Genomic DNA, 27,676 nt, shown 5'->3' on the forward strand with positions numbered 1-27,676 from the left:
TTTTTCCCCCAAGACCTCAATTATTGCTGCCTTTCTGCTTCCATTTTTCTTCTTTTTCAAGATGTTTTTATTTGCAACAGAAGGTTTATAGGCCACTTAGAAAATAAGGAGAACAGTTGGCTTGAAAAACTAAATGGTGTAATATAAATTTTAAAAGTTATGATTGCAAATTATCACAGTTCACGATAGTCAACTATTGCTTTGGTAAGACAGGTTTTATATTTGTTCTCAAACTGCTGGTTCCAGGCAAGAAAATAGAAACTGTTTCAGAAACAACCCAGCATGCTTTATATACCCTGAAGTGCAGATGCCCATTCAATGGATCTCATAACAAATTAAAGAAGTGGGAGTGGATTTTAAACTACATCCATTTACGCTCATTGCTGTGCAAAATTCTCAGAACAGTAAGTCAAGTTTTGTATGGCTGCATGTTCTATGGCTCTCCAAAGACACCGGCCTCCATCTGAATCTGGACACTAGTAAGTGCATGCTTTAAAAAACACCACACCACAGAAAATACAGATTTTGCCTTTGTACATTATATTAACAGGTCATACTGCATCTGGCTACAGGACCAGCATTGTACGAAAGGAGCCAATGCCTCTATTCTGATTCTAGCTAGCTAATCATATTGTAGCTCCCACAAGGTTTGGCCATTTAGTCTCACAAATTAGTTCAAAGATACAAGGATACAGAGGACTAAATCTCAGATCTCTATGACAGAAATCCTGTGAGACTAATAATCCCATAACCCAAAACAGAAGTCAATTAACAGGACCTCAAGTCTGCTCAGCCTGCAACTAAACTGGCAAAGTTTTGATCAAGGCTTTACACTTCAAGATGTCATCACCATAATGTATTCCCAAAGGGCTGGGGGCTTTTTCTTAGACCAAAATTATGACAAAGCTTGTGTTTTCATTGGAAATCCAAATACTCTAACTCTTTTAGAGTGTCTTAAAGGAAGACAAGTAGGTTACTTTGTACTTACTATCTTACCTGTAAGACTATCTTACCTGTAGGAATGCATTTTTTATTGTTTTTCAAGGATGAAAATATATACTGTCTTAAGTCTTCCATGTAGGGTAGTTGTACGTAGATGAGACACTGAGCAAGGTGAAAGAAAGAAACAACTGAGCCTGAGGAAAAAAATCCAAAGTATCCCAGAGTGCCTATCAGGGCAATATAAACATAAGAAAAATCCTAAAATCTAATATCCATCTGTAACAAAATATTTAAATAAAGTATTTACAGAGCAACACAGTTTTAAGCAGAATAAAACACAGCATTATTTTACAATATAGCAATGGCTACACTCCTCATTTTTCTACTGGTGGAATAAAGACCTCCCAGGTCATTCAATCCCTTTTTCTTGTGCAGAGTTCCAACTAGACAAGCTTTAAATAGCCCCTATATTTTTGCTGCTTTGGGAGGTTTTATCATACCTTACTGTGTTTCAAAGTCAGAAGTTGATTTTGTTTAACAATCTCAGTCTATTCATTTCTTTATTCAAATACCTCCTCTAGTTCATACCACCCTAAATAATTGCTTTCCATCCTTTATGTTTATACCCTTCAAAAGCCTGAAGGTTGTTGTGCCTGCCCCCACCTTCGTCATTGCTTAGCCATGCCATACATATTTAGCTCTTTCAATAGTCTCTCGTACGTAAGACCACCGAAAACATATGCTGTAAAAATTCTGACATACTGTGTCGCTTCTGGGTCTCTCAGAATTTAAAAAAAAAAAATATTTCAACCATGATTCTGCTGTGTACATAACTTTTTCCATTTTTTTTTGTTTTTCTTAAGAAGCAGACTTCATTTTTTTCTCCTGTTTTTTATAATAACCTTTTCAAGTAAACATACTACTGTCTTCCTAACTCTCCATATGAATTTAAACAGCAGCTTTAAATGCTGTGAACTCCTCCCCTCAGTTCCAGTTGACTTCGAAACCTAATGACAATGGCATAGTTGGACATGCTTGAAATGCCACACCAACTATCAAATTCTGAACTACCAAGCAACCTGGAGATAAATCCAGAGTTTAAGAAAACAAAAGAATCTAGTGCAATTTTGGATTGTACACAGAGAGGTAGGTAGTTACACAGCAAGAAAGCAGTGGTAACTTACTACATAACTATATGATTACACATAGTTTCTAAATACCAAAAAAAAAAAGATTTCTAGGATAACAAAACAAAATTATTACTATATTATTGAAATAAAAATCAGTATTCTTTAAATCTGTAATATAGAGGATACTCATAGAAACATATGGCATTATTTTTCCACATATGGAAAATGGGGAAATTTTCTATGGAATTTTCTTAAAATTATTTATTATGTCCTTGTCCTAAGACTTAGTACTATTTTCCAAAATCACTCTGAAGTCACATTGGTTTCTTCTGGTATTACACAACACTGCAAATTCATATGATTCAAATAGGATTATATTTTAATTGGTATTTGTAAAGCATCAATATGACGGCTGTCTGCAGAAAGAGAGTGAAAAATTACCTCATATGCATCCTTAATATATGGAAAAGCTACTCCAATTTGTGGGTTACTTCTTCTATCATAAGCATATCGCACTATAGCTACCACTTTCAACTCATCCAATGCATGAACAAGGGCAGAAAAAGCAACAGCTGCATTCTGGGGAGGGGAAAAAAAAAAGGTCTAGAGAGTCATGCAATTTATCATTAGTCTGCTGAAATACATCTTTCACAGTGAATTCAACAGCATTGATTTAGTCAAGACTAGTTCCCATTTCAGCTATAACTTCAACACAAGTATTTTTTATGTCCAAAAAATGAACAAGCAGAAAGGTCAGATCTCATCACAATAGTGGATCCATTCAGAGCTGAGCAAACTTTAGATCCAGCATGTCTCACCTTTTCCACTAAGTGTGAAGAGCTCTCAGAAGTATTACAAGAGACACAGAAAGGGTGGGAAGTCAGACTCTTAAAGGAACACATCAGAGCACTACAGGGAGGTTTTTACCTCTAATATTTAAAATAATTTGGAGGACTGTTCTAAACAACACAGTCACAGGGCACACTGTTACTTTGCATGAGAATGGACTTAACCACCAATTCCAGGTTCCCCATGCCCTTGCACAAACATAGTATTTACCAGTTTCTCATTATTTATGAGATATGGTATTCATTTGGGGTCTAATCCAACTTCTTTTCATCCTAATGGGCAATTGAACAAGACTTCTGTAAACTGCATTAAAAATACTTGTTTTATTAACACGGAAAGACAGGACAATCTCAAGTGCCACTACTATTCTTTTCTGTTCCACAGCAAAACACCTTCAGCATTAAACTTCAGTTCACCTTACCTCATCATCTTTTGCTGCAAAGACCTTCAGAACCTGGTTGCCCATGTAGTAATGCCTCTGGATCTACAGATTCAAATGGTCAACAGTTAGCCTGATCTAAAGAAAGTGTCATTAATGCAACTGGACCAGTTAAATTATGAAACAACTAACACACTACACAAGTGAGAAACCACAAAATTTAATTATTGTGCATAGAAGTTAAAGCCCTGTATATGTTTCATATCTCCATTTATCACTCCATATGAATATTCAGTCATATTCAGCAGGATATACTCATACCTTCCTATTGATGAGCAGGAATGAAAGACTACGTACTTGCAGCTGTTACCAGTCTGAGTAATACTGCAGTAATTCAAAAGTCAGTGTGGAAAACCACAGTAGTGAACAAAAGACCTAAACCTAACTGACACCACCTCTATGCTATTAAATTTTCCTAGCAAAGATACGTCAAAAAGGAGCTGAAAAAAGTCACATCCTTAATACAGCAAGCTGGAGTATATACAGCTGGGCTGGCAAAGAAGCACTTCTGTTAGCAGAGTTTATGCTGTTCATGAGCATGGCTGACCCTCCCCCAAAAAACCCAAAACAACAAACAGTTTCGTCCAGAGGCATTGGTGGAATAGCTGGAGCTACAGAGGCTGTGACACACACCCAGAGAAACACTGCAATAGTGGAAAACCTGTCACAAAGACTGCACGCTACTATGAACACTGGTTAAAATGATCTTTCTTTGTTAAGTAAAAAAAAATCTCTTCAGATTACACTGCCTCCAAACTAACCTGGAGTTTCATTATTTAGCAAATTACGATAATGTTGTTGAAGACAATGACAACTTGCACCAGAGCAGATCTGTTCAATGTATTACAGCACGAATCTTCAACTCAGATTATTCTATCTGCTATTACTCTTTGCTGTTCTGTCTTTAAAAGCTCAGGAAATTAAAAAAAAAAAAATAAAATTTAAAATAATTTTTTTTTAAAAAGCTCAGGAAGACACGTGTGTATCACTACACCTTTTTTTGTTTGGGAAGAAAAAAGATCCTTTTGTAATATTTTCAAGTATTATTTCTTGATTTACATGGCATTGCTTATAAATTAAAAATCAAAGTTTAAGCAGCCTCTGATCTTCTTTCCTGAGGGATGTAACTCAGAAAAATAATATAAGGTGGTTCTATTGCTTCTTTAATTATGTATTTGGAGCTGTTCCAGTTTCTCTAGTTAATAATAAATTAGCTTTTCTCCAAAGTTTTTAAAAGAAACAATTTAATATAAAACATACATTTGAATAGTGTCAGTATTATGATTCCAAACAATAACATTCAGGAGCCAAAACATAAGGAAAGCATGGGTCTTGAAAATTCCCATTGTAGCTGAAAACTTCCTGATATCTATACAGTGTAATTTTAATCCTGCAATCACACCTGAAAAATTTTATTCCATTGAGGTCTATGAAACTACTATCAGGCATAATTACTCACACTTTTAGTTACAGGACCAGAGCACACTTTATTTAAGATGTAATTCCTATTTGTTATGAAATCCACAGACAAGAGAAGCACACCATAAAAATTATCAAGAGCAATAAATATTTTGTGCATTGAAAAAATATAAAACCAACTTGTTAATTCTTTGAGGCATATTTATGTGAATCAAAAATATTCCTACAATTGATTATATTCCTACAATTAATTAACTATGTATTTGAAGGTATTTCCACACTACGTGAGACCAATGGTGGAAAAAAAAAAATCCATGCAAAATAACAGCTCAGAAGAGCATGATTCTTCTGTTTTCCTCTTACTTTGTTTTCAGTAAAAGTCAGACTTCAGGTCAAAATAGGAGGCCAGCCTCCAGCATAAGAAAACATTGCATATGGTAAAATACATCTTACAGAATTAAATGAAGACAATAAGACTCATCTGTAGGCTAATAACACATGAAAAGATGCAAGGAACTGTCTCACTGAAACACTGGGTTCAGACACAACATTTCACTTGTTAGATCCAGTTTCTTGTACAAAATTTAGCAGTCCTTAATATCTCTCTGCCCTGGCCAATTCAGGGCATATAAGCCCAAGTATGATATATTTCCTCAATCAATCACTTTCAGTACACAAGTTCCTATGTTATTTAACAACCTTAAGTTCTGAATGACCCCAAGGAGCACCCAGGTTACAGTTTCCATTTAGGCTGGCTTCTCATTTCAATACATCAACATGACTTCGTGGCTCCTCAGTTAATAACGTGAACCACTGCACTGCCATAGTTTAAGGGCATATCTAGCAACATGCAGGGGTCTCTGTGCCACCTGTACTGTAAAGTAAAAATATGTTTATTTACATCCATTTGGAAGTAAGCTCCCACAGATACTTCCTATTTCAGTAGCATCTTTCCTTCCTGGTAAAGGTAATGATTTCTCAGCCTTTATCAAGGGTTCTATTTTGTTCAGGCAGTGAGACATTTCAAAGAAGAGTAGGAGGGCTGGGAGCTTAAGAACAGAAGGTGCAGAGCTGCCCTATGATTTCCTTTCAGTTTTGAGTGGTCAAGGGGACTGGGTACAGTGACATTCAAGAGCAGTAAAGTTTCAGTCACCCTGTGCAATACTCTGGAGAAGAAAGAGTGGGAGCAGCTTTAACATTTCTAGCAATTACTGGTGTTCACACCTCTGTACTTTCTCCTCATGTGTCCTGCTTCAAGAAGGCTTTGTTAAGCCTTTGCCTATGGCTTTCCTAATGCTTAAGTCCTGGATTTTCTGCAGGAAATCACCTTGTGCTGGATAGCTTTTATTAAGGTACTTGCTCAACTTAAGTTTCTTACAACTTCCAGGTAAAACGAACAGCAAAGTTATTATCACAAATACAGGTAAGTGCATACAAATACCAAGCATCTCATTGAAATAAATGAAGATAACATCATTCAGAAATTCTCCTTAAGTTCTATGAAGTCTTTGCTACATTTAGTTTTTGTTATAGTAGGAACAAGAAGCAAGTCACAATTCACAAACTAATCCTTATGGAAATGAGAATGAATGCAGTCAGTTCTCAGGCTTTCTTAAACATTTCTTTAATGTTGAGAGGCTTCTTCTGTTAAAAAGAACACACTTGTGGCTGGACAAAGCCCAAAAAAGGCCTCTGCAGAGAAGAGAGACCATCTTTTATTGCAGATCTGGCATCACTAAGTTCGTGAGATGAAATGAGACTACAGTACCTCTGTCTCCACTCTGCAGAGATCCGACTTCAGTGGCTGTGGCTTCGCTTGAGGGCCCAGTGGCCACATTTATGAGCTTCTCTCCTTCACAAGACTACATACTGGTTTACATGTACTAGAATCAGCAAATAAGTCACCCCTGTACACCTGACTGCAGATCCCCCATTCCCAATACTGGAATCCAGTACAACACCACAACTTTAGTGAATTCAAACTTAAATCAATTGTCTTGAACAACCCAGGAAGTTGAGTGGGAAGAAGTTTAGTACTGCACCTGAGAGGATCTGCTGAATCCCAAAACAGAAAAACATTTTGCTTCTGTTTTGTATTTCATTTGCTCTTCATCTTCCTTGGAAAAAGGAACTATATCACTCCCATAGCGAAACCCTGGAGAACAAGAGAAGAGCATCTGGTAAGCATATGGGCCTTCAATTCTAACACCGAAATTAGCTCTCTGAATATTTTAACAATGCATGCATGCCCCACAGCTACACTCCACACACGCTCATCAAATCACTTTCCCTGTTAACAAAAAAACCACACACTCCATAGACACATTTTGTACTTCACAAACAGCAGTTGCACTCCTTGTACATCATTTTATGTAACACAGCTACTCTCGTAGAGAGCAGGAAAGAAAATAAGGGAACTGAACATCTTGCCCAACAAAGTTATATTCACAGAATAGATTTAAGCAAATCAGAATAGATTTCAGCAAATAGACTGCAACACTCCCTGCAAACGTAATACAAAAAAACCCAAACATACCACAAATCATGGACAGGAAATGACACCGAAAGGGATTCAGAGGACAAAATGTGTTGACAGTGGAGGTGAGATACACCCTCACACACAATGGAAAACCAAAACACTCTTGTATGCAGAAGTGGTCTTTCTATATGTTTCTGCGGTTTACTTCCCATGCCTTACAGGGATATCTCCACAAAATAGGAAGTTGTTAGTTTCTCAGAGGTATCATCTGTTCCAACTGCTTATTCCCCCACCTCAAGTGCCAATATTCTCCCTGTAACATCATCACTTTATTATACTGTCACAGACTACGGATGATATCCTCAGGTGTGAATAAAGTAGAAGGAAAAGAGGTAAATCCCTGGCTGAAAAAACTATATGCAGATATTTTCTTGGAAAATTACAAGCAAACACACAGGTGGGATGAAAGAAATTGAGAGTGGTGGTCAATGGAGCTAAGTCCATCTGGAGGCCGGTCACAAGTGGTGTTCCTCAAGGCTCAGTGTTGGGACCATTTCTGTTCAACATCTTTATTGATGATCTTGATAAGGACATAGAGTGTATTATCAGTAAATTCGCAGATGACACCAAGTTAAGCTGGAGTGTCGATCTGCGTGAAGATAGGGAGGCACTACAGAGGGACTTGGATAGGTTGGATCAGTGGGCCAACGTTAACAGGATAAGTTTCAACAAGGACAAGTGCCAGGTCCTGCACTTGGGCCACAACAACCCCATGCATCGCTACAGGCTTGGGGAGGTGTGGCTGGAGAGCTGTTTGGAAGAGAAGGATCTGGGGGTTCTAATCTACAAACAGCTGAACATGAGCCAGCAGTGTGCCCAGGTGGCCAAGAAAGCCAGCAGTATCCTGGCTTGTATTAGGAATAGTGTGACCAGCAGAAGTAGGGAGGTGATAGTCCCCCTGTACTCTGCACTGGTGAGGCCACACCTGGAGTATTGTGTCCAGTTTTGGGCACCTCAATATGAAACAGATATCAAGGTGCTGGAGCAAGCGCAGAGGAGGGCAACGAAGCTGGTGAAGGGCCTGGAGAATAAATCCTATGAGGAGAGATTGAGGGCGCTGGGACTGTTCAGTTTGAGGAGGAGAAGGCTGAGGGGAGACCTCATCACTCTCTACAACTACCTGAAAGGACATTGTAGAGAGGTTGGTGCTGGTCTCTTCTCACAGGTGATTAGTGACAGAACAAGAGGGAATGGCTTTAAACTCCAACAGGGGAGGTTCAGACTGGACATTAGAAAAAAATTTTTCATAGAAAGAGTGGTCAGACAGTGGAATAGGCTGCCCAGGGAGGTGGTGGAGTCACCATCCCTGGATGTGTTTAAGGGTCATTTAGATGAGATATTGGGGGATATGGTGTAGGGGAGAACTTTGTAGAGTAGGGCTGATGGTTGGACTTGATGATCCCAAGGGTCTTTTCCAACCTGAATGATTCTGTGAAATTTTAGTATGGGTGCTTCAAATGCAAAGTATTGTCTAATTAATGACATTTCTCAAAAGGTCCATATAAGTCCATGAGGCATCATCAGCTCTTTAACTGTAAGAAATATCACACCATTGATACAGAAATTTTTGGTCTCTTTTGTTCACATTTGACCTGTTCATCACTTCTTTTTACTAGTATCCTGCTCACCCACTCACCAACTTAGGCAGTCAGGACATCAGCAGAGAATGGTCACAAATGCTTCATAATATATTCACTATAAAAAGTGGATTTTTTTTTTTAATTTACTAAAAGTTTTGAAGTTATAAAACATAAGCAGACTACTAGCTTTTAACTATCATTTCTGCTTAAAGAAACAAAGAAAATCACACTGTCATTGGGACGTTTTTATCTGCTACTGTTACAAAACACCTATCATTGCTACAATTGAAAGAGGGTAAATAAAAAAATACAGTATTTTTCTTAAATTTTTTAATTTATTTTATTTATTTGACAGCACTTTCTATGCTGTTATCTGAATAGTTCTGCCCTTTATAGTTAATACAATCACCCTACTTGTGTGGGATTGAAACAGCAAAGACAAAAAAAATTAGTAACAAAAATACATCTATACAATTGCAAAAACTTAAACATATTTGCTTAACTCCATTTTTAAAAAGTAGACTATTTCATTCTGTTTCTGGGGCCTTTAGTCTTCCAAGGAATTTAATCCACTCAGAAAGAAGCTGAAGGTTATAAAAGAAGGATTCTGCATGCCACTACTTCAGACTGAACCTGTTACAGAATTTAAACAGCAAAGCTAATAGACACTTGAACACTAAACCTTCCTTTAATGGTTTCATCTCCCCAATTGTAGAATATCTAGAGCAGTTGCTTATCTAGAAAAAAAGCAGTGTTATGAAAGTATTCATGTTATCAGTACAACTGATGATTTGAAAACAGAATAGAGGTAGCAGCACTACTTGCTACAGAACTGAGGTATGGTCCTCCACAGAATAGAGTTTAGGAAGCTGTAGTGCCTTCCAAGTTCCACCTGGTGGTATTATTATTATTCCTATTACTAGCAAAAGTAAGAATTTTTAGAATATGTGAAGACAAAGAGCCTCACATAAGTCTCTGTGTTCCTTCAGCTTAGAGAGCTTACATTCTAGGATCACAGCTAGGCTTCAAAGTTTAAAACTAAATGATTTAAGAGTACAAGGCATTAACTTTGGTTTGTCTTCAGGGTACACATAAAAAAAGTCATACCTTGAATAGTATCATCTTTCTGAACCTCTGTCTCGTCATCATCATTCAAGCAGTAAACAGTTTCTTTTTGCACATCATCTTTTCTGAGGGTTTTAGCATCGACAACTGTCCACATTTTTTTCACCTTCTCTTCTGTGATCTTTACATCAGAATTCAAAGAAAAGGAACATTTAACATTTCAGTGGGATCCAGAGTGCTTAGCAGAACATGCAAAAACTTCTTAGACCAAGTGCTGCATTATTTTGCCCATAAGGCAATGACAGCCCCTAATATGCATCTCTGACTGCTACCCCACTGCTTTCAGCACACTGTTTCAGCTATATGAGACCTAACACCTGAACTATGTCATACTGAGCACGTACTTGTCTTGGTTATTCATTAAAGTCATGGGCTAAGTCATTTGTGGAAGTCTTTTAGTCACAGGATAACATGTAACTTGCTTGCTATGTATTTTACTTCCTCCTACATAAATGTTTTTTACAAAGTGTTAAGATACATGTTAAAGATACAAGACGACTCAATGTTCATTCAGCTTGATTGCCCAAGCTTAGTATCAGGCTTACTACAGTACAGCATAAAAATACCCTATATTACTGCAACTTTCCTAAAAGGCATAAAAAGATCCCAGCTGCATTACAGGACTGGTAGGAGAAAGAAGAAATAAATATTTGCAATGAGTGAACGTTTCCCAACTATAGGGAAAGAAAAATCCTTTCTTTTCTCTCTACTTTTCATACTTAGTGAATGAGAAGAAAAGTGGAGAACTGGGCAGAAAACAGGAAAGACAGAATAGATTACGTCAGTAGATATCACAAGTCTATTCCTAGCTCTGATCCAACTGCCGTTAAGACCTCAGGCTAGTCACTTGGTTCGTGTTCCTTACTCTCCCAAGCTTAATTTATTTTGCGTGTAAACACCTTTGGGAGGGGACTCTTACTGCATATTTGTACAGGTCTGTCAAAATATCCTAATAAAAAAAAAAGGAATAAGTATAAATAAAAAGCTGGCAGCAGAGATTTCTTTCAAGGCCAGTATGCCTATATCTCAGACATGAGATATAATTCATAATACATCTTCATGAAACCTTGCAATATTGGCCAGACTCTTAGTTTTGTGTTCAAACAACAAACCAATTAATCTCCACCTCACCAGATCCATCAATGCTGCCACACTATATAGTTACCTATTAATTATGCAATAACTGGAATTTTGCACATTTTCTGTGTTTGAATACACTTACTTCTTCCCAGCACTGTGTGAAGGACCCATATAAACTATAAGGGAAATAGATTGTGCACAAGCTCTGCCAAAGAGTATAAAGCAAACAAGCTGAAATTACACCTTTTCTTCCAAGTCTGAAATAACAATAGATGCAATTCGAAACAATAGCTGGTAAAACATTTAGACCCGCCATTTTACATACACATGTGCATAATTCCTCTCATGCCTAGGGCTTACGAAATATATATTGTCTCATTGAGCTGTAGACATATCACTGATGTCGAATGGATTCACATAATCACAGCATTCTTAATCAGGTTCGTCAACCTCAACACCATTAAGTGTCACAGCGTAGATAGCAATTACTTCTATTTCCGTACATCATGAATTTTAGTTCTTTAACATATGTGTACAATATGGTGAAGTTAAAGTTGCTGTGGAAACCACAGTTTTAGATGTACTGGCTTCTACGCACATAAAATCTCTACCATAATTATTCTGGATGTTGTTTTATCTTTTATTTCCTTAGCTTTAAGGAAGAAACATGCAGCTGCACCTAACTTGCTGCCAAAATACACTAAAACATAGATTTTATGAACTTACTGATTTGTAGGCCACAATCCTTATAGACAAATTAGAACCAATAGTGAGCTGGCAGGGCCAAGCCATAGGTCTTCTTTCTATTTTCTTAAACATTGAAAGACGCTCCAGGCTCTCTCTAAATGAAGGAATGAGGAAAACAGAAATGAACTCTGGCGAACTCTAATAAAATATTACAGACAATATACTCTGTTCAAGGACACGCAGGAGTCCAATTGTTTCACCTTAGACTGCATAAAGCATCAGAAAAACTGTATGAATAATCTTGTCATTAACTATTGTCAGTAAAGAGAATGAAAAAAAGAGGTGGTACGCTAGATTATTCCCATCTCGAGCTTTTTTGATGGTTTGACATTAGGGCTTAAAGACGGTACGTTAGGTCTTGTGATGAAACTACACAACTGCTTATTAAGCGTTTTACATTCATCTGTGCTCACCCAATTAGGGCATGTAGTTAGCTGAACAACCCAAATTAGAAAAGGCTCTCTAAGTGGTAAAATGTTTTCTGCAGTGGAGGTGATGTAATAAAGAATCCAGTTTCAATTAACAGGATTTTGTTTGTGTGGTAATTAACTTCTGACACTTTTCTTTTTTTAATACAGTACTAATGAACTCATTATTTTCAGGGCACTCTGCTAGAGTAAAACAAGTTACTTTGAATATTTCTAGCCTAAACAGCATATATAAAAGTTCATAAAACACAAAAAAAAGAAACTGTAATGATAATATATTTTTATTCTTTCACTGGGGAAATGAAGTGAAAAACCATCTTTCAACTCTTGCATTAGGAATGCTGCTAAAAAAGTATATTATTTGGCACAATGGCACATTCGTCTGTGATTAAAGAGCAGGATTCAACAAACATCACCCAAAACATTTGTGGGAGTTAGATAAACTAGTGAGCTAAAAGAAGTCTGTGATTGAGGAACAAAGGCTACCATTAAATGCAAATGTTCTGCCTGAACTATGTCACAAATTCCAACTCTTTCCAAAAGATGCTTCTGAAATCTCATTTATAGAAACATTCCCTCCAAAATCCACCAACACTAAAGATGGATGAACGCTGATTTTCTTCTTTAAATACAGATATAGAAAATTCATCTTCCACGAAATCTCTAAGCTCTTCTACCTGTTCTAAAAGCCACTGCAAAAGCTGTTTGAAAGGGACTGAGTGTACAGTGTTATAAAATTCACTGACTTCAGTGAAACTGGAAGCCAAGCGACTGATCACTTAATTCTTTTCGTCTTTTGGGGAAGAAATTGGAAAGTAAATTTACAGTATGATAAAGAGGATTAGTCAAGTTTACCTGAAACTATAAATTTCTTCTAGCCCTCCTTCTTCATCCAAAGTATGCATCAGTTTCCTCACCACATCAATGCCTTCCTTCTGTTGCTCAGTTAAACTCTTTCTTGGAAAAGAGTTTCTGCGCATATGAGAATGTACACTGGCACCTGTATCTTCACTTCCCTCATCAACATCCACTGGAAATGGCAGACTAAGAACACAAGCACAAGTAGTTAGTTTGACTTTCTTCTTAATTAACTAACTAAAAACAAAACAAAAATTGTATCAGGATCAACAATTTCTATCTAGCTGCAGTCAGACGCATAAAGTGCGACATGGCTTGCAAAACACAGGAAGCAGTATTTCAGGTCTAGTTGGCATTGGTAACATCATGACCAGAGTGCTGCACCAGTTCTGGGCATCATACATCAATAAAGATGTCCACATACAGAAAGGGATTAGGGAGTAAAGACAATGCTGACTAGAAAACAAGATCTATAAAAAAGATCGAACACGACAAAGCCTGTAGAGAAGGGAGTCAGAGGGCAAGACAGTCTTAAATATAAAAGGCTGTTGCAGAAATGAAGGGAACAATCGGTTCTTCATATTCAGCCTGCACTCAAATCACATCATGGAGTCTGGTCAGATATTCAAAAACCTGATAAAGGCATTTCAAACCATAATCTCTAAAAGCAACTGCCTGAGGAGATAGAAGAGTGTCCATCACTGGGAATCTTTATAAAAAGATTAGACAAACACTGTTCAGCAATGACATACATACAACTGACCCAGTCTAAAGTAGAGGATTGCTCTAGATGACTTGTTAAAGGCCATTCCAGGCTTGTGATTCTGTCTCGGCTCCAAATGCCAGCAAATGGTACTTTCTCTGCAGTGGGGCTATTAGGTATATCTGGAATAAATGTTATTCTTTGAAATTTTAATAGCTTACAACACTAGGTGAATTTCTGACTGAAGATGATACATCTTCCTTCACTTCAAGAATCAGATTTAAAAATTTAGCCAGGGGTTACAGATAAAATGATTTTGCTGCTCTTCAAAATATAACAGAGTTAACTAAGTATAATAATCACAGAAAAGAGATGTGTAAGATCCTCTACTCTGTGCCCTGACAATGCCTGCAGATTTTTCAAAACTTTCATCTGATCCAATTTTGAATGAACCATGATACCTTTTACCACATTTCCACAAAGTAAAAGGATTTTAGCATTGTATTATGTTTTCAAAAAGGAGCCTAGAGATCTCTACCTTACTTTCACCTCATTAGTCCTCACTAAACTTATCTGTGGAGCAACATATAATAAGCAGAGTTAACAATATGCACAACAATATCACATACAGCAGAATTAAAGATCAAACTTCAGCAAAGTGTTTGGTACCTTTTTAGAAAGCAGCATCCACCGACAAAAAGAGAAACTGTATTTTAAAGCTGTTACAAGAGCAAAAAGCTTCAAACCTCTGATACATAAAAGTTAAATTACTTTCATTATACAGCGCTTAGAGACTCCTGTGATGAGAACTGTGTAATACCCAAAGTTACACAGTGCTCAGCATGTGCTTGGCACTTGATAGTTGGTTTTCATCCCTGTTATCTGCCACAACCTAATCAATAAACAGGGTGTAAGAAATGGAAGCATGGGTTATAACAAAAGGACAAGGTTTAGCAAGAATTTTTTTTTAAACCAGTATACTGAGTACTTTGTATTTGTACATGTATTTCTCAAAGCATTGTTTGCTTATGTGACTGGGAGACAGGGTGTAAACCTGCAGCTAATGCTGTAACAGCAACTTTTCCCTAGTGCTTCTAATAGCCATGGGGCTTTTCCTTCGCTGTGTTACAAAGAAAATGTAAAGATGTATCAGAAATCTCATGGAATAAAACAGCAACATTAACCTGTGGTGGTAGCATCTGTGTTAGTCTGCACAGCAAACTACAGGTATGGAGACAAGGTAGCAGGGGCTAAATACCAGGTCTTTGTAAGATGTACTCTAGCTAGCAGCATGCACATGGTGCTGTGTCTCCACTGCCTCCAGTGCCAACAATAGCTCAAGTAAGCTAGAAGGGGCATGTCAAGTCATGTTGCAAGCATACCTTCTTTTGCTGTGTAGACAGAACCTTAGAGTAGTCTGACATTTTTATATTCAGCCTCTGCCAAGCACAAGCTTCCTACCTAAACCCTCTGTTATCTTGCAGGTGGGTCTGCAAATGGTTTTAACGAATTTATCAAGTTCACAACATTGCTCCTTACAGAATGCTGGATCTAAGTGAAAGTAAATATTAAGATGGTCAGAAGTAAAACTCCGGCTTTAACTTTCTCCTGTAAAATTACCTGTTATAGACAGCAAACATTAACATTTACACAAAGTTTTGCTTTTAAATAAACTCCTACTAGAAGGCCTATAGCTGCCTATGTAACCATCATGTGCAACAACTAATACAGATCTCAGCACCACCACTGATGCTTCAGATCAATGCCTATACCTATACCAAGACAGCCAAGGGATTCCTGTCATAACATTTAAGACATTGCTTCCATTTTCCACTTCCATTTTCCAAGCCCATCACTGTGAATCTTTTCTCCAGACTTGCTTTCCTACTGACACCAGAATCAGGCTATAAACATCTGCAACACTACCTTATTATTTCTTCCTAGTAACTCCCTCACCTAAAAGGATCTAGGCTGTTGCTGTGACAAAACCACTGGTTCTGAGGCTACTTCTGGCTCATTGTTTCTCACTTCTCTGCTTATATGGATCTTCTGTCTTCCATTTTGGACTTTGGTTCTAAGCTGTAAGCTTAACTGGAGAAGAAGCTATCATCTTAACATGTATTTGCACATCATTTAATCAATGGAACTTGATTCATAACTTGCATCCATGGCATGTGTAATTGATAGAAGTACTTATAACCATCATATTACATGCTGGTACACCTCTATAGAAACAATACACCAACAGATCACCAACTCACCAATTCAAGTTCATTATTAAGAAAGAATAATAATTTCCCTTTAAAAAAAAAATTACTTAGAGTGTAACAGCCACTTCCATACTTACAAAAACTGAAGTGAAATTCCTGTTTTCTTCAAGTTATCAATGATAATTTCCAGCTGATCCTCACTGAGAGGGCTATTAAGGTCTGTAAACAGTTCAATGTGTCTCTTCTCGTACTTCTTTCCTCTTAAAATACAACAAGAACATTTACATATATCAGAAATATTATCTATAAGGCCTTTTTCTAATTCTTTCCCCACAAAATTGAAGCTTTACCGAAGTAATATACTTGTAAAAAAAACCAAAGCAAACAAGCCTACTTGGTAGAAGTTTTTCTGTCACTGGTCACATTATTTATGGTAAGTTTTTATCTTTATATGATCCCCTCTACTCACTCCTACCTCCTAAAATTGAGGACTCTAGCCCTGTGACTGTATAGATCACTAACTACATCTAAACGAATGGAATTGTGCCAATTTTCACTTATGTAGATTAAATGCTAATAAAATACTTTGTTGTTTATTGATTATACTGGATATTTCCTTTGCAGCTGTAAGTCTGTGCTTGTGAAAATGCAAAACGTATTTTAAATTACTGTGGCTGGTGGGGGTTCCATTTTAGTAAGCTAATTCAGTAGATTCATTGGATAAGATGGACTTTCAAGCCTACTTAATATGCTAAGAAGCAGTAACAATAAACATCAGAAAGTTCTGTCAGCAACAGAACAAAATACAGTTAAACCAATAGAGTTTTTATCTGGATATTCATTTTCTTGTATTTTTACCCAATAGTATTTTCTCAACTGAAGGTAAACTCCAAGTCAAAGGGTTTGGTGCATACAAGCAACTTACACACAAGATAACAAATGCAGTTGCTCCATAGGTATTCAAGGTTATACTGCCATGAATACACTGATTTTAATTCACAACTCAGTTTCAACTGTTAAATTGATACAGCTTTCCATGACAATTAGACTTTATTCATAAAAATACGAATTGCATTACTAAGTCTAGTCTTCCGCATTCACAATTAGATCGTATAATCTTTTTAACAACATGTTCAAACTCTGTTTTGAGAGGAAATCAGGTCATCTTCCTTTCCCTGGACCATCAGTTCACTGAGTGTTAGGAACAGTCACATTTCCAGTCTAAGTACGTTCACTGACAACTTTGTAACACTTACGTCAAGATTTTCTTAAACAGTGTTTTTTGCTACTGCACCTTTATCTCCCACAGCCTGCATATTTACAAACAGCCACCTTACCTCCAACAGCCTTTAATTTATTAGGCTGAACAAACTCACCTTTCCAGTTTTGTTTTCTTTTTTTCTTTGTAAAATATGTCATCACCCTTATAAATTTGGTAGCCCTTTCCTATGCATTTTAACATCTGAATTAATGTTTTTGAAAATAGATCACAAGAAACATGACACTAAATGAAGTCTTTGTGCCTTGTATAACAGCATGAATATTTTCATGAATATACTCCAAAGCTCCCAGTTGCACTAGAAAGCTCTTAGATTGTCTGGGGAAGCTATATGTCTCCTGGGAATTCTTCAAGGACAGACTCCCATAGTGTTGTTTGGTTTTAATTTTTTTCTTTTTAAAAAAGCATTTTCCATATATACACAATACTGTAAATGTAATACTGACAAGAAATCAGATTAGCTCCAAAGTGCAAGGTCAGATTTCTGTAAGAGGCTTTGGGTTACATACTCACATTGTTTCCTTCTGAAGCAGGTCCATACATACAATAATTGCATCCAGAACTAAGCAAATTTAAGAAAAATCTCATTTAGAACATGAATCATGTCACAAAAGTTGTTTTCCTACGAAACAATCTTGTTTTCACCCCCTCCCAAACACTGACAAGCATGCATTTTAGTTAACAGGCAATTTTTTGAGACAAGTACTCTTCAAATATCTGCTGTGCAAGAGGATCCTACATAACTCGTCTAGTTTGTGATCTTATCTCTTCCCCATTTATTGGATGGAACAGTAAAAAGACTGCTTCGGAGCCCAATCTTCTAACTGTCAATGAGGAGGCTCAAGTCCAATGAAAGAGCGATCTAATCTTCACAACATTACTTTAAGTCCACACACAAAATTTACTTGTACATTCAATACATATCACTTTCTCAGGCACGTTTTCCTTCAAAACATCTGCATCTGGCAATCTCTTGACAGTTTCTTCTTCATCACCGTTTTCATTGGGAACATATTTTTATCACTGCACACAAACCTACCCACCCATCGAAGAAGGAACATAACTGCTTCTAAGATACAGCTGACTGGGTGCACACTTCTCTGAAACAGCTCTGGCAGCCTGAATAGAGCTCACATCAATCATTTTATGGCCAGAAAGAGAGAAGACAACACAGGAAGTTGAACAATATGTAAATGAAACACAGAAAGGGACACTATATAGATTGCCTTCTTTTAAAATTCTTCACCTTATGCAACTAACAACAGAATATGTTCAAACATGAACAACATTCAAACCAGCAAGTGACATTTGTCAACGTAAGAAATACTTTATATAGAAATCAATCTGATAAACTTCTATTCTCCTTTGTCTGGCTTCTGGTACTTCTGCTGACATATTTTGTAAATAATATTTTTATTTGATGAAGAAGCATAAACGAAGTTCTGCAACACTATTTTTAAAAACACATGCCTTATTTGAGGCCAAAAAATATACTATTGCTATCTTTGTTCTCTTTAATTACCAGAACATTTCATAAAAGCAATGATTCCCTAAGGCAAAAATTCCATCTGCTAGCCTAAAAGAATGTCAAAAAGCAGCTAATCTGCTTTTGAACAAATTTACAACCACAAATTAGCTGAACTCTGGTAGTTAAAACTTCAGAGGCAAATCTGAGCCCATTTCACAACACTAACTTCCTAGTCTCCTATATAGCTGAATCAGTTCAAGAAGTGCTCTACAACGAAAGGATACAGTCTGCTTGTTCAGAGCCTGGTTTAATCACATCTTGAATGTCTTCCAGCAGATCAAAATCTGGTAGCATTAGTGACCTATGTACAGTAATGTTTTGGTACTGATCCCCACTGGCGAGGTCATTCCTAGTACCATCAGTGCCAAACAAAACTACAGCAACCTCATCTTTACTCTCAGCAAAAACCTGGAAATAGAGAAAATACAAAACAGGCACAAAACCACAGGTAGATTCATACACAGCTATGTTAGGCAGACTCCAGCAAGCTGAACTAATTTTGAAACAACTTCAAATACAGGGGATTTATTTTTTCTTATTTTTATAGTGCTCTCCTACCAAAATATAATCTTACAGAGTTCACTAATTTGGATATAATTAAACTAACAGATTGACATGAGGCTATCTGGGATAAAACAAGTAAAATTGGCTGACTCAGTCCTTGAAATGAGTCTCCAGTGTGGTAGAACTTAAAAACATTGAAACATTTTAGAGAAAGAAAAAAATACTTTTTTTCACTAGAAGTTTCTATTGTCTTGAAGAAAAAAGAGTGACCACTCCAAATGCCACATCTCATCCACAAAAGTACAGCTGAAACAAAGTGCACTGTTATTCCTGCTTAAAAACAGACTAATTCTTACTCATTTCTCATTTACTTCAATTATTAGTAAATGAGGAAAATATTTCACAGATGTTTTTGCTTCCTCTCCCTTTTTAACAGTTTTTTATCCCGTGTAAAGTCACACATACCTGTCGCTGCACAAACTTCATCATAATCTTCTTGGCTTGTTTGAGTGAAGACTCCTCACCAGGGGCAGAACTGCTCATTGTGAAGCCTACATCCAGGCACAGCACTATGGCTGCCTAGAAAGGAAAGACAGTACTGAATCCTGACAGTCAGGGATGTCAAGGGCAACAAGAAAAGCTTCTACAGGTATGTTGGTGATAAAAGGAAGACTAGGGAAAATGTGGGCCCTCTCCAGAAGAAAACAGGAGACCTGGTTACCCAGGAGATGGAAAAGGCTGAGACACTCAATAACTTTTTTTCCTCAGTCTTCACCGGCAAGTGCTCCAGCCACACCACCCAAGTCACAGAAGGCAAAGGCGGGAACTGGGAGAACGAAGAACCACCCACTGTAGGAGACCAGGTTTGACACCATCTAAGGAACCTGAAAGTGCACTAGTCCATGGGACCTGATGAGATGCATCCACAGGTTCCAAGGGAACTAGCGGATGAAGCGTCTAAGCCACTATCCATCATTATTTGAGAAGCCGTGGCAATCCAGTGAAGTTCCTGTGGACTGGAAAAGGGAAAACTTAATCCCCATTTTTAAAAAGGGAAAAAAAGAAAGACCCAGGGAACTACAGAGCAGCCAGTCTCACCTCTGTGCCCAGCAAGATCATGGAGTGGATCCTCCTGGAAACTATGCTAGGGCACAGGGAAAATAAGGAGGTGATTGGTGACAGCCTACATGGCTCTCACTCAGGGCAAATTGTACCTGACAAATTTGATGGCCTTCTACGACGGGGTTACAGTGTTGGTGGATAAGGTTAGAGCAACTGACATCATCTATTTGGACACATGCAAAGCATTTGACACTGTCCCGCACAACATCCTTGCCTCTAAATTGGAGAGACATGGATTTGTCGGATGGACCACTCGGTGGATAAGGTATTGGCTGGATGGTCTCACTCAAAGAATTGCAATCAACAGCTTGATGTCCAAGTGAAGAGCAGTGAGTGTTCCTTAGGGGTCAGTGTTGGGACTAGTGCTGTTTTACATCTTTGTTGGCAACATGGACAGTGGGATTGAGGGCACCCTCAGCAAGTTTGCCAGCAATGCCAAGCTGTGTGATGCAGCCAATGCACTGGAAGAAAGGGCTGCTATCCAGAGGGACCCAGACAGGCTGGAGAGGTGGGCCCCTGCAAACCTCATGAAGTTCATCAAGGTCAAGTGCAAGGACCTGCACATGGATTGAGGCAATCCCAAGCACAAATACAGGCTGGGTGATGAGTGGATTGAGAGCAACTCTGTGGAGAAGGACTTGGGGGTAGTAGTGGATGGAAAACTGACTATGAGCCAGAATGTGAGCTTGCAGCCCAGAATGCCAACTGTGTCCTGGGCTACACCAAGAGAAGTGTGGCCAGCAGGTCAAGGGAGGTGATTCTCCCCCTCTACTCTGCTCTTGTTAGACCCCATCTGCAGTACTGTGTCCAGCTCTGGGGCCCCCAGCATCAGAAGGACATGGACCTGCTCGAGCGGGTCCAGAGGACGCCACAAAGATAGGGGGCTGCAGCACCTCCCTTATGAGGCCAGCCAGAGTTGGGGTCGTTCAGCCTGGAGAAGAGAAGGCTCTGGGGAGACCTTATAGTGGCCTTCCAGTACTTAAAGGGGGCTACAGGAAAGGTGGCGAGGGACTCTTTATCAGGGAGTGTAGCGATGGGACAAGGGGTAACAGTTTTAAACTGAAAGAGGGTAGATTTAGATTAGATAGAAGGAAGAAATTCTTTACTGTGAGGGTGGTGAGACACTGGAACAGGTTGCCCAGAGAGGCTGTGGCTGGCCCCACCCTGGAAGTGTTCAGGGCCAGGCTGGACAGGACTTTGAGCAATCTGGTCTAGTGAAAGGTGTCAGGGGCGGGGCTGGAACTAGATGTTCTGTAAGGTCCCTTCCAACCCAAACCATTCTATGATTCTGTTCTATGAATAAAAATACAAAAGGGCCAATATAAGCACAATTACTCAAAAGGGTACATACAAAACCTAAAAATCAAACTACATCACTACTGGTTTCTTTTACAGTAACTGTTAATATGAGAAAATGGCGGATGACAGAACCATTAGAACTGCACTGAACTGCGAATCATTTCATCCTGTACCATGTTCCAGGCATCTCAGTGAAAAATACAAAAAAATCTTATGTTACACAATGATCTGTCAAGATGGGCAATTTCTATACAACCCTGTGAACATAACAGGGATCTGAAAGCTCCTCCACACCATGAAATAAAACAGAGATATTCTGGTTGACAATTACAAGCACAACACAATACAGTATATCTGCACAAAACAAGGTGGAGATACAAACTTGTTCCCCAAACTCTACAGCTACATCCACCCCCCGTAGTAGCTCATAATAGCTGTAGAGAGCACGCTTTGCTCTAGTGCAAGAATGGTAAGAATGACAGCACTCCTACAGCTTCCAGGGAGAGCCAGAACATTATGGTACCGGAGGCCTCTTCGGTGTGCAGCTATGCTCTTAATGCCTTAGAAGAATGGATTTTGATTTCAATTTAGGGGCTTAAACCCCAGAACCTAGCATATATGTTTGCATCTCTGATCATCGCTTTAACTGATCTATATTTAACACTGTCCAAGTCTTCCCTTTAATTGATTTATAAACTAGTACACGAATAAAATTACTTCTAGTAATTTCTCTTGTGCAACTCTTGCAAAACTCCTCCAAAGTTCTTTCACAGACTATACTTACCTTGATCAACTTGAGTAATTTTACCATCCAGCTGAATGAAGCTACAAGAGGAATTCAGCAAAATTATGCCCTGCATCTCCAAGGACACTGACAAAAAGCCAGATCAATTGTATTGTCACCGATTAAACCAATGTTCTTTAAATATACATCACAATATTACCTGGTGGACTGCCAGTATCATAAATTACACTGTCTGCAAAAAATTATTGCTTGCCAGAACACAGGAAAGTTAGGTACTACCTAGGTTGGAGCCAGTTACCTTGTTTCAAAATACAAAATACATCCAATTCTCTAAGAAGCGAAGCTGCCAAAAGGACATAGGCAATAAAGCAGAAGACTGTCAAGCAACACCAGATGCATAGTCTGCTTTTGCAAAGCAAAAGGGATGAACAGAAAGAAAAGGTGTTGGTATAAGCTCTTTTGCATACGGCCATGCAAATAACTCTGAGTACCTTTTTAAACATCAACCAAAAAAACTTGATAGGTTTTGTCACCCAAATAGATAATTCTTAATATCAAGTTTATAAGAATAACTTGTCCAGATTAGCTGTATAATGGTCTGTATTAGCAGCTCACAAGCTATTTTCTTATCCTTCTTTTCCCAGAAAATATTGTGCACCTCCCCTGCCATTTTAAGAAACCCTGGTTTAACTCCCTGCATCCTCCCAGGACAGAACAAGAGAAAGAAAGAAAGAAGGCTGAGCAACAGGGCTCCACAAGATGTCCAGCAAGTTATACTAAAGTCTCAGCACTCTGTTCCTCATCCTGCCTTCACTGGTGACTTGCCTGGGAGCCAGGAATTAATGTCTCTGAGTCAGCTAGGTCTGCAGAAGCTCAGAGTGGAATAGAGGCAGTAACTTAGGATGCACTAAGTTCTCACAAGAGCCTTGGTACTGCTCACCTGACAGTCTGAGGAATTACTCTACCAGCATCAGCAACTGCAGACCCTCAGCTTGTTGCTGTCCCGCCTCAAGACACAAGATGGCTGGCAGCTGAATTAATCCTGCAGTCCAAAACAGGTAAAATGCTCTTCATAGCTGGCAAGATGACAGCAATGAAACCAAACAAGTCTAGGAGTGAAGAGCTGCTTTTTTGCTTAAGAAAAAATGATCAAGTGTCAAGAGCTAACACGCTCTTCTAGAAGGCAGCAAACTCCAAACCTCGTGCCTATTCAGATATGTAAAATCCTCCTTCAGGAAGAAGACAGGTCTCTCTTTTGGTAATCCTCCTCTATATGTCTTTTCATCTGTTATTAATGCATGTGCATCTCACCTCTGAGCATTCAGTACTGTCATTTTCAGGTGCAGTACACTAAGCAACACTTTTAAGATGCTCAGCATGTGTGATTGTAGGACAACATCGTCACACCTGAGGTAACTACCTGTTTTGCTCAAGTACTGATAAGAGCGAAAACAGAATGAGCCTGCCTTTATCTCTAACCGCTCAGTGCTGAAGCTAGTTAGTTCTAATAAAGCCAAGAGAGATACGGCTACAGCAGCACTTTAGCCTGTAGCACAGACAAAACCTGCGTTTAAAAGATACTACGCTGCCCTGTATCAGAAGAGACCTTAACACAGCTTTCACCAACAAGATTCCTTAAACAAACAAACCGCATTTTTAACAGGACAAAACCATTTCTACTATTATTTTAGCAACAGCAATGGCAGTTACTACTGTGGTAGCTGCACTGCGCTCAGAACCACAGCTGCCCCCGGGAGGGGAATACTGAACTCCCTCTGAGTGAGGCAGCTTCGTACCAGCAGCAACTCGGAGGTCGGCACAGGGAGGAGCCACCCGGTTTCCGAGACGGGTTTTGCAGCCGCGGCTGTTGTGCCGTTTGCTGCTAATACCGGAGTCAGCCCACCGAAGGCACGCCGTGCCGGTGCCGCCCCACGCTGACCGACCGGCAGTAGAGCCAGTGCCCTCAGCTGGGCATGAGCGACCCGGCCGTGTTCAGCTCACAGAAACACCGAAACTGGACCGGCACAGCCCCGAGGCGCCGTCAGAAGCCCCCCACAGCGAGCACAGGGTAATGCAAACACCCACCGCCACAAGCGGCCGCCCAGGGCCAAAGCCGAAACAGCGCTCGCGTCAGGCGGGTAAGGGCGGCTCCGGCCCGCAGGTGAGGGACCCGTGGTCACGGCCCGTCCCCCCTCCCGCGGCCGGACCCAAGCGGGCAGCACCCCCTCCATGGCACCCCACCCCCGAGGCACGTCGCCGCCGGGCCGGGCCGGGCCCGGGAAGTGCCCAGAGGCTGCCGGGATGGTGGAAGACCCCCCTCTCGTCTCCCTCCTCTCACCTTACCGCTGCGCGCCATCTCGCTCACTCCGGGACGCGGTGCGTCGCGCTCAGCGCTCCGGCCGGCGACGCGCCCTTTCCGCGCCGCGTCCCCCCGGGAACAGGGCGGCGGCGCCTCGCGTTCCGTGGGGCGGGAGCCAGGCGGCACCGAGGGGGGCCCGTCCCGGCACTGCCCCGTCCCCAGGCTCCAGCAGTGGCGAGGGGACGCGTCCCTCCACCCGCTCTGCGGCGGCGGAGGGGGTGACGCGGCCCTGTGAGGAGACACGGCCTCGAGTTAGGCGGAGGCTGGTGCGGGGCAGGGGGTGACTGTGCCGGATGCGGCCCAGCTGCGTGAGAGGGAAGGGAGATGTGGGGTGCCCTCCTCATCTTTCTCCTGAGGGCATCCCGCCAGCCCCCCTCAAAGTGCCACATCTCACAGGTACGACTGTATCTGCGATTTTGGCCATAGGGGGAGCAGCGGACAGACAAGGACAAGTGGGGTTTGGGTGGACTGGGAACCCTGAGGAGAGGCAGCAGCTGGGCAAGTCTGGGGCCAGAGAGGCCCTCCTGTCCTCTCCTGCCTCACCCCACCGGGCCCGCCTGCCCAGGGCTCTCTAGCTTCCTCCCCCACTGCCCGGGAGTCCCCCAGAACACATCTGCTGAGGGAGCAGCCATTCCCCTTCCCCACTTGGGCAGGGCTTTGGGCTGGATGGAAGGGTCTTAATAAGCCGCATTCTGCCCCTGCATCACCAGTGGGGCATGATTTATTAAACATTGGTACCACACTAGATTTCTCCCAATATTAACAACAGAGATAATTTCTCGTTCAAATTACATCCAGGCTCTTTGATGAAACTGAAGCCTGCTTTATAAGAGATGCTGTATCACATATCTTGGCACCTGTTGGATATTAAATCATCAGCAGACATGTATAGAGAATGACAAATATTTAATCATATATATTGAGTACTTGTTCTGCATTGCCTTCCCTCTATCCTTTGAGAATATTATTACCAGTATTCTTTCTATTCTCAGTGTATCTCAAAACCCACGTTATTATCCATAATTATTCTCAAAACAGACTGCAAAGTGGTGATATTAGTATAGCTACAAAAGAGTAAATCTCACATGAACACTTCAAAAACCTTGCACCAGAAGACTGACCCTGCAAACACAAGTGTTTCCTTTTTATATTAAGTGATGTCTGAAGACAAAAATCCCACTTCCCTCCTTGCTACATTGCCATGCTTTGGAAATATTGGTAATTGAGGCATTCTCTCTTCAAAGCACTTTGCGTATCAGAGGAACAGAGCAGCTTGGCAACGTGACAAACATTTTCTGGGAAACCTGTAGACAAAAAACCTGTCAGCAACTGCAAGAGAAACCTGTGCGTTGTCTTCCTGGATGTCTCTAAGTAGATTTCAGATTAATCAGCCAAGGAAATCAGGTCTGCTTACTATTATTATTATTATTCCGGATGTTATCTTAGTCACTAGGAGTGCTCGCCACGGACCAAAAGCCCCCCTTAGGCTAGCAATCAGGCAATCCCCCACCCCAACTGATTTCTGACATAGATTGCAGTCTAAGCATAAGACAAGAGACATGCACATGCACACACACAAATGGGAAGAGCAGAGAAACAAGAATTGATCAACTTCATCAGCAAGGACTTTTCACACACCAGCAGAAAAGCATTTTGCCAGGCATCGTAATCAATGAACATTTCATTTTTATGACAGGGTTGGCAAGTAAAACCCCAGCCCTGACTGCTGGCACAAAATATTGACACAAACCCCTTCGTAGTCCTCTCCAAATCCTAGATTTGACATAAAGGCTGAATCCCAGGCTTTGGTCCAAACTTTCATAGCTATAATTACATAGTAATTGTAAACATTACTTAGAGAAACCTAATTTGGGTATGAACTAGGAACCTCTGCTTTGCAAGAAGGTTTGTTCCTAAGGTACAGCACCCTATTCCCTTACAAAGTTTGAGTAAAACTGGAGGCACCTCTAACCATGAAACTCCATCTGTGATCTTCCTACACAGTAGCTCTCAGTCTAGCATAAATGGGGTCTTACAACACTCAGCAAAATACACAAACAATAGACCCAAACATTCCCCCCTTCTTACCTTCATGCAGCCAAATTTCCTCCGAGCTATTTCCACCATTCAAAGGAAAACTGGCTAATCATTTCTGAAACAAACTTTAATCCCCATTTCCTTTTCCTTCACAAGTCTGCACAGGGCTCCCTTATAGGTAATCATCAGATCTGACTAATCAACTCCATCTGCGGGCACTGGGGCTTTGTTAGCCTGGATTATGACTTGAAGATCTTTGCTTGTAAACACTTGCCAAAACAGGCTTGTGATTAATTGGCCATTTCCATTTTACAGAATGTCAGTCTCTGGGTATAAATAATAAATATGTGACCTCTCAGAGGACTCAGGATCCACAGTGATCAGCTGCAATCTCATTGTCAACAAAGTGAGTCAGACCTCAATCCTAGTGAGGTTCTCACTCATTGCTCTGCTTATTCCTTTATTGGTTGATTTTCTTTCCTCCCCCAAAATTAAGCCTGGATTAAATAAGTACACTCTTGGGAAGTATAAGGGGCCTGCCTTGTGATTAACTTCAGTCGATGTCTTTACAAGGCAGCAAGGAAAATGGCTTCCCTGTTTTGTTACAGGAAGGAATGTATTATCCAGAGAGCTGCAGCTGGGACCCAGCTCTGAGCAAATGTGAATGGCTTCCATGTAAAAGTAGAAAGATGACTTGGCCTTTCTCCCTTTTGGAGCAATTGCCCACAGGGTAAAACTTTGGATAAATGCCTGG

General features: G+C 40.0%; 1 protein-coding gene across 6 annotated transcripts in view; it reads right to left on the bottom strand.

Moving 5' to 3' along the window:
* XRCC5 (X-ray repair cross complementing 5) overlaps positions 1–24,954 on the bottom strand; it is a 54,291-nt gene extending 29,337 nt beyond the window's left edge. For 3 of the 6 annotated variants that reach the window (XR_012629503.1, XM_074873513.1, XM_074873516.1), the window contains exons 1-12: positions 24,865–24,930; positions 19,826–19,939; positions 19,081–19,264; positions 17,842–17,890; positions 16,187–16,309; positions 13,134–13,322; positions 11,830–11,944; positions 10,006–10,144; positions 6,822–6,934; positions 3,343–3,405; positions 2,514–2,651; positions 1,014–1,104 (exon numbers count right to left, since the gene is read on the bottom strand). Coding sequence is in view for 5 of the 6 variants with exons in the window: in XM_074873513.1 (XP_074729614.1) it covers positions 1,014–1,104; positions 2,514–2,651; positions 3,343–3,405; positions 6,822–6,934; positions 10,006–10,144; positions 11,830–11,944; positions 13,134–13,322; positions 16,187–16,309; positions 17,842–17,890; positions 19,081–19,264; positions 19,826–19,939; positions 24,865–24,882 (1,336 nt within the window). In the remaining variant the exon portion in view is untranslated. The other 3 variants (XM_074873517.1, XM_074873514.1, XM_074873515.1) reach the window with 3 other exon arrangements.
* Positions 24,955–27,676: the final 2,722 nt, after the last annotated feature.

Source organism: Strix uralensis, chromosome 6 (assembly GCF_047716275.1).
Source record: "Strix uralensis isolate ZFMK-TIS-50842 chromosome 6, bStrUra1, whole genome shotgun sequence".
NCBI classification, from domain to species: domain Eukaryota; kingdom Metazoa; phylum Chordata; class Aves; order Strigiformes; family Strigidae; genus Strix; species Strix uralensis.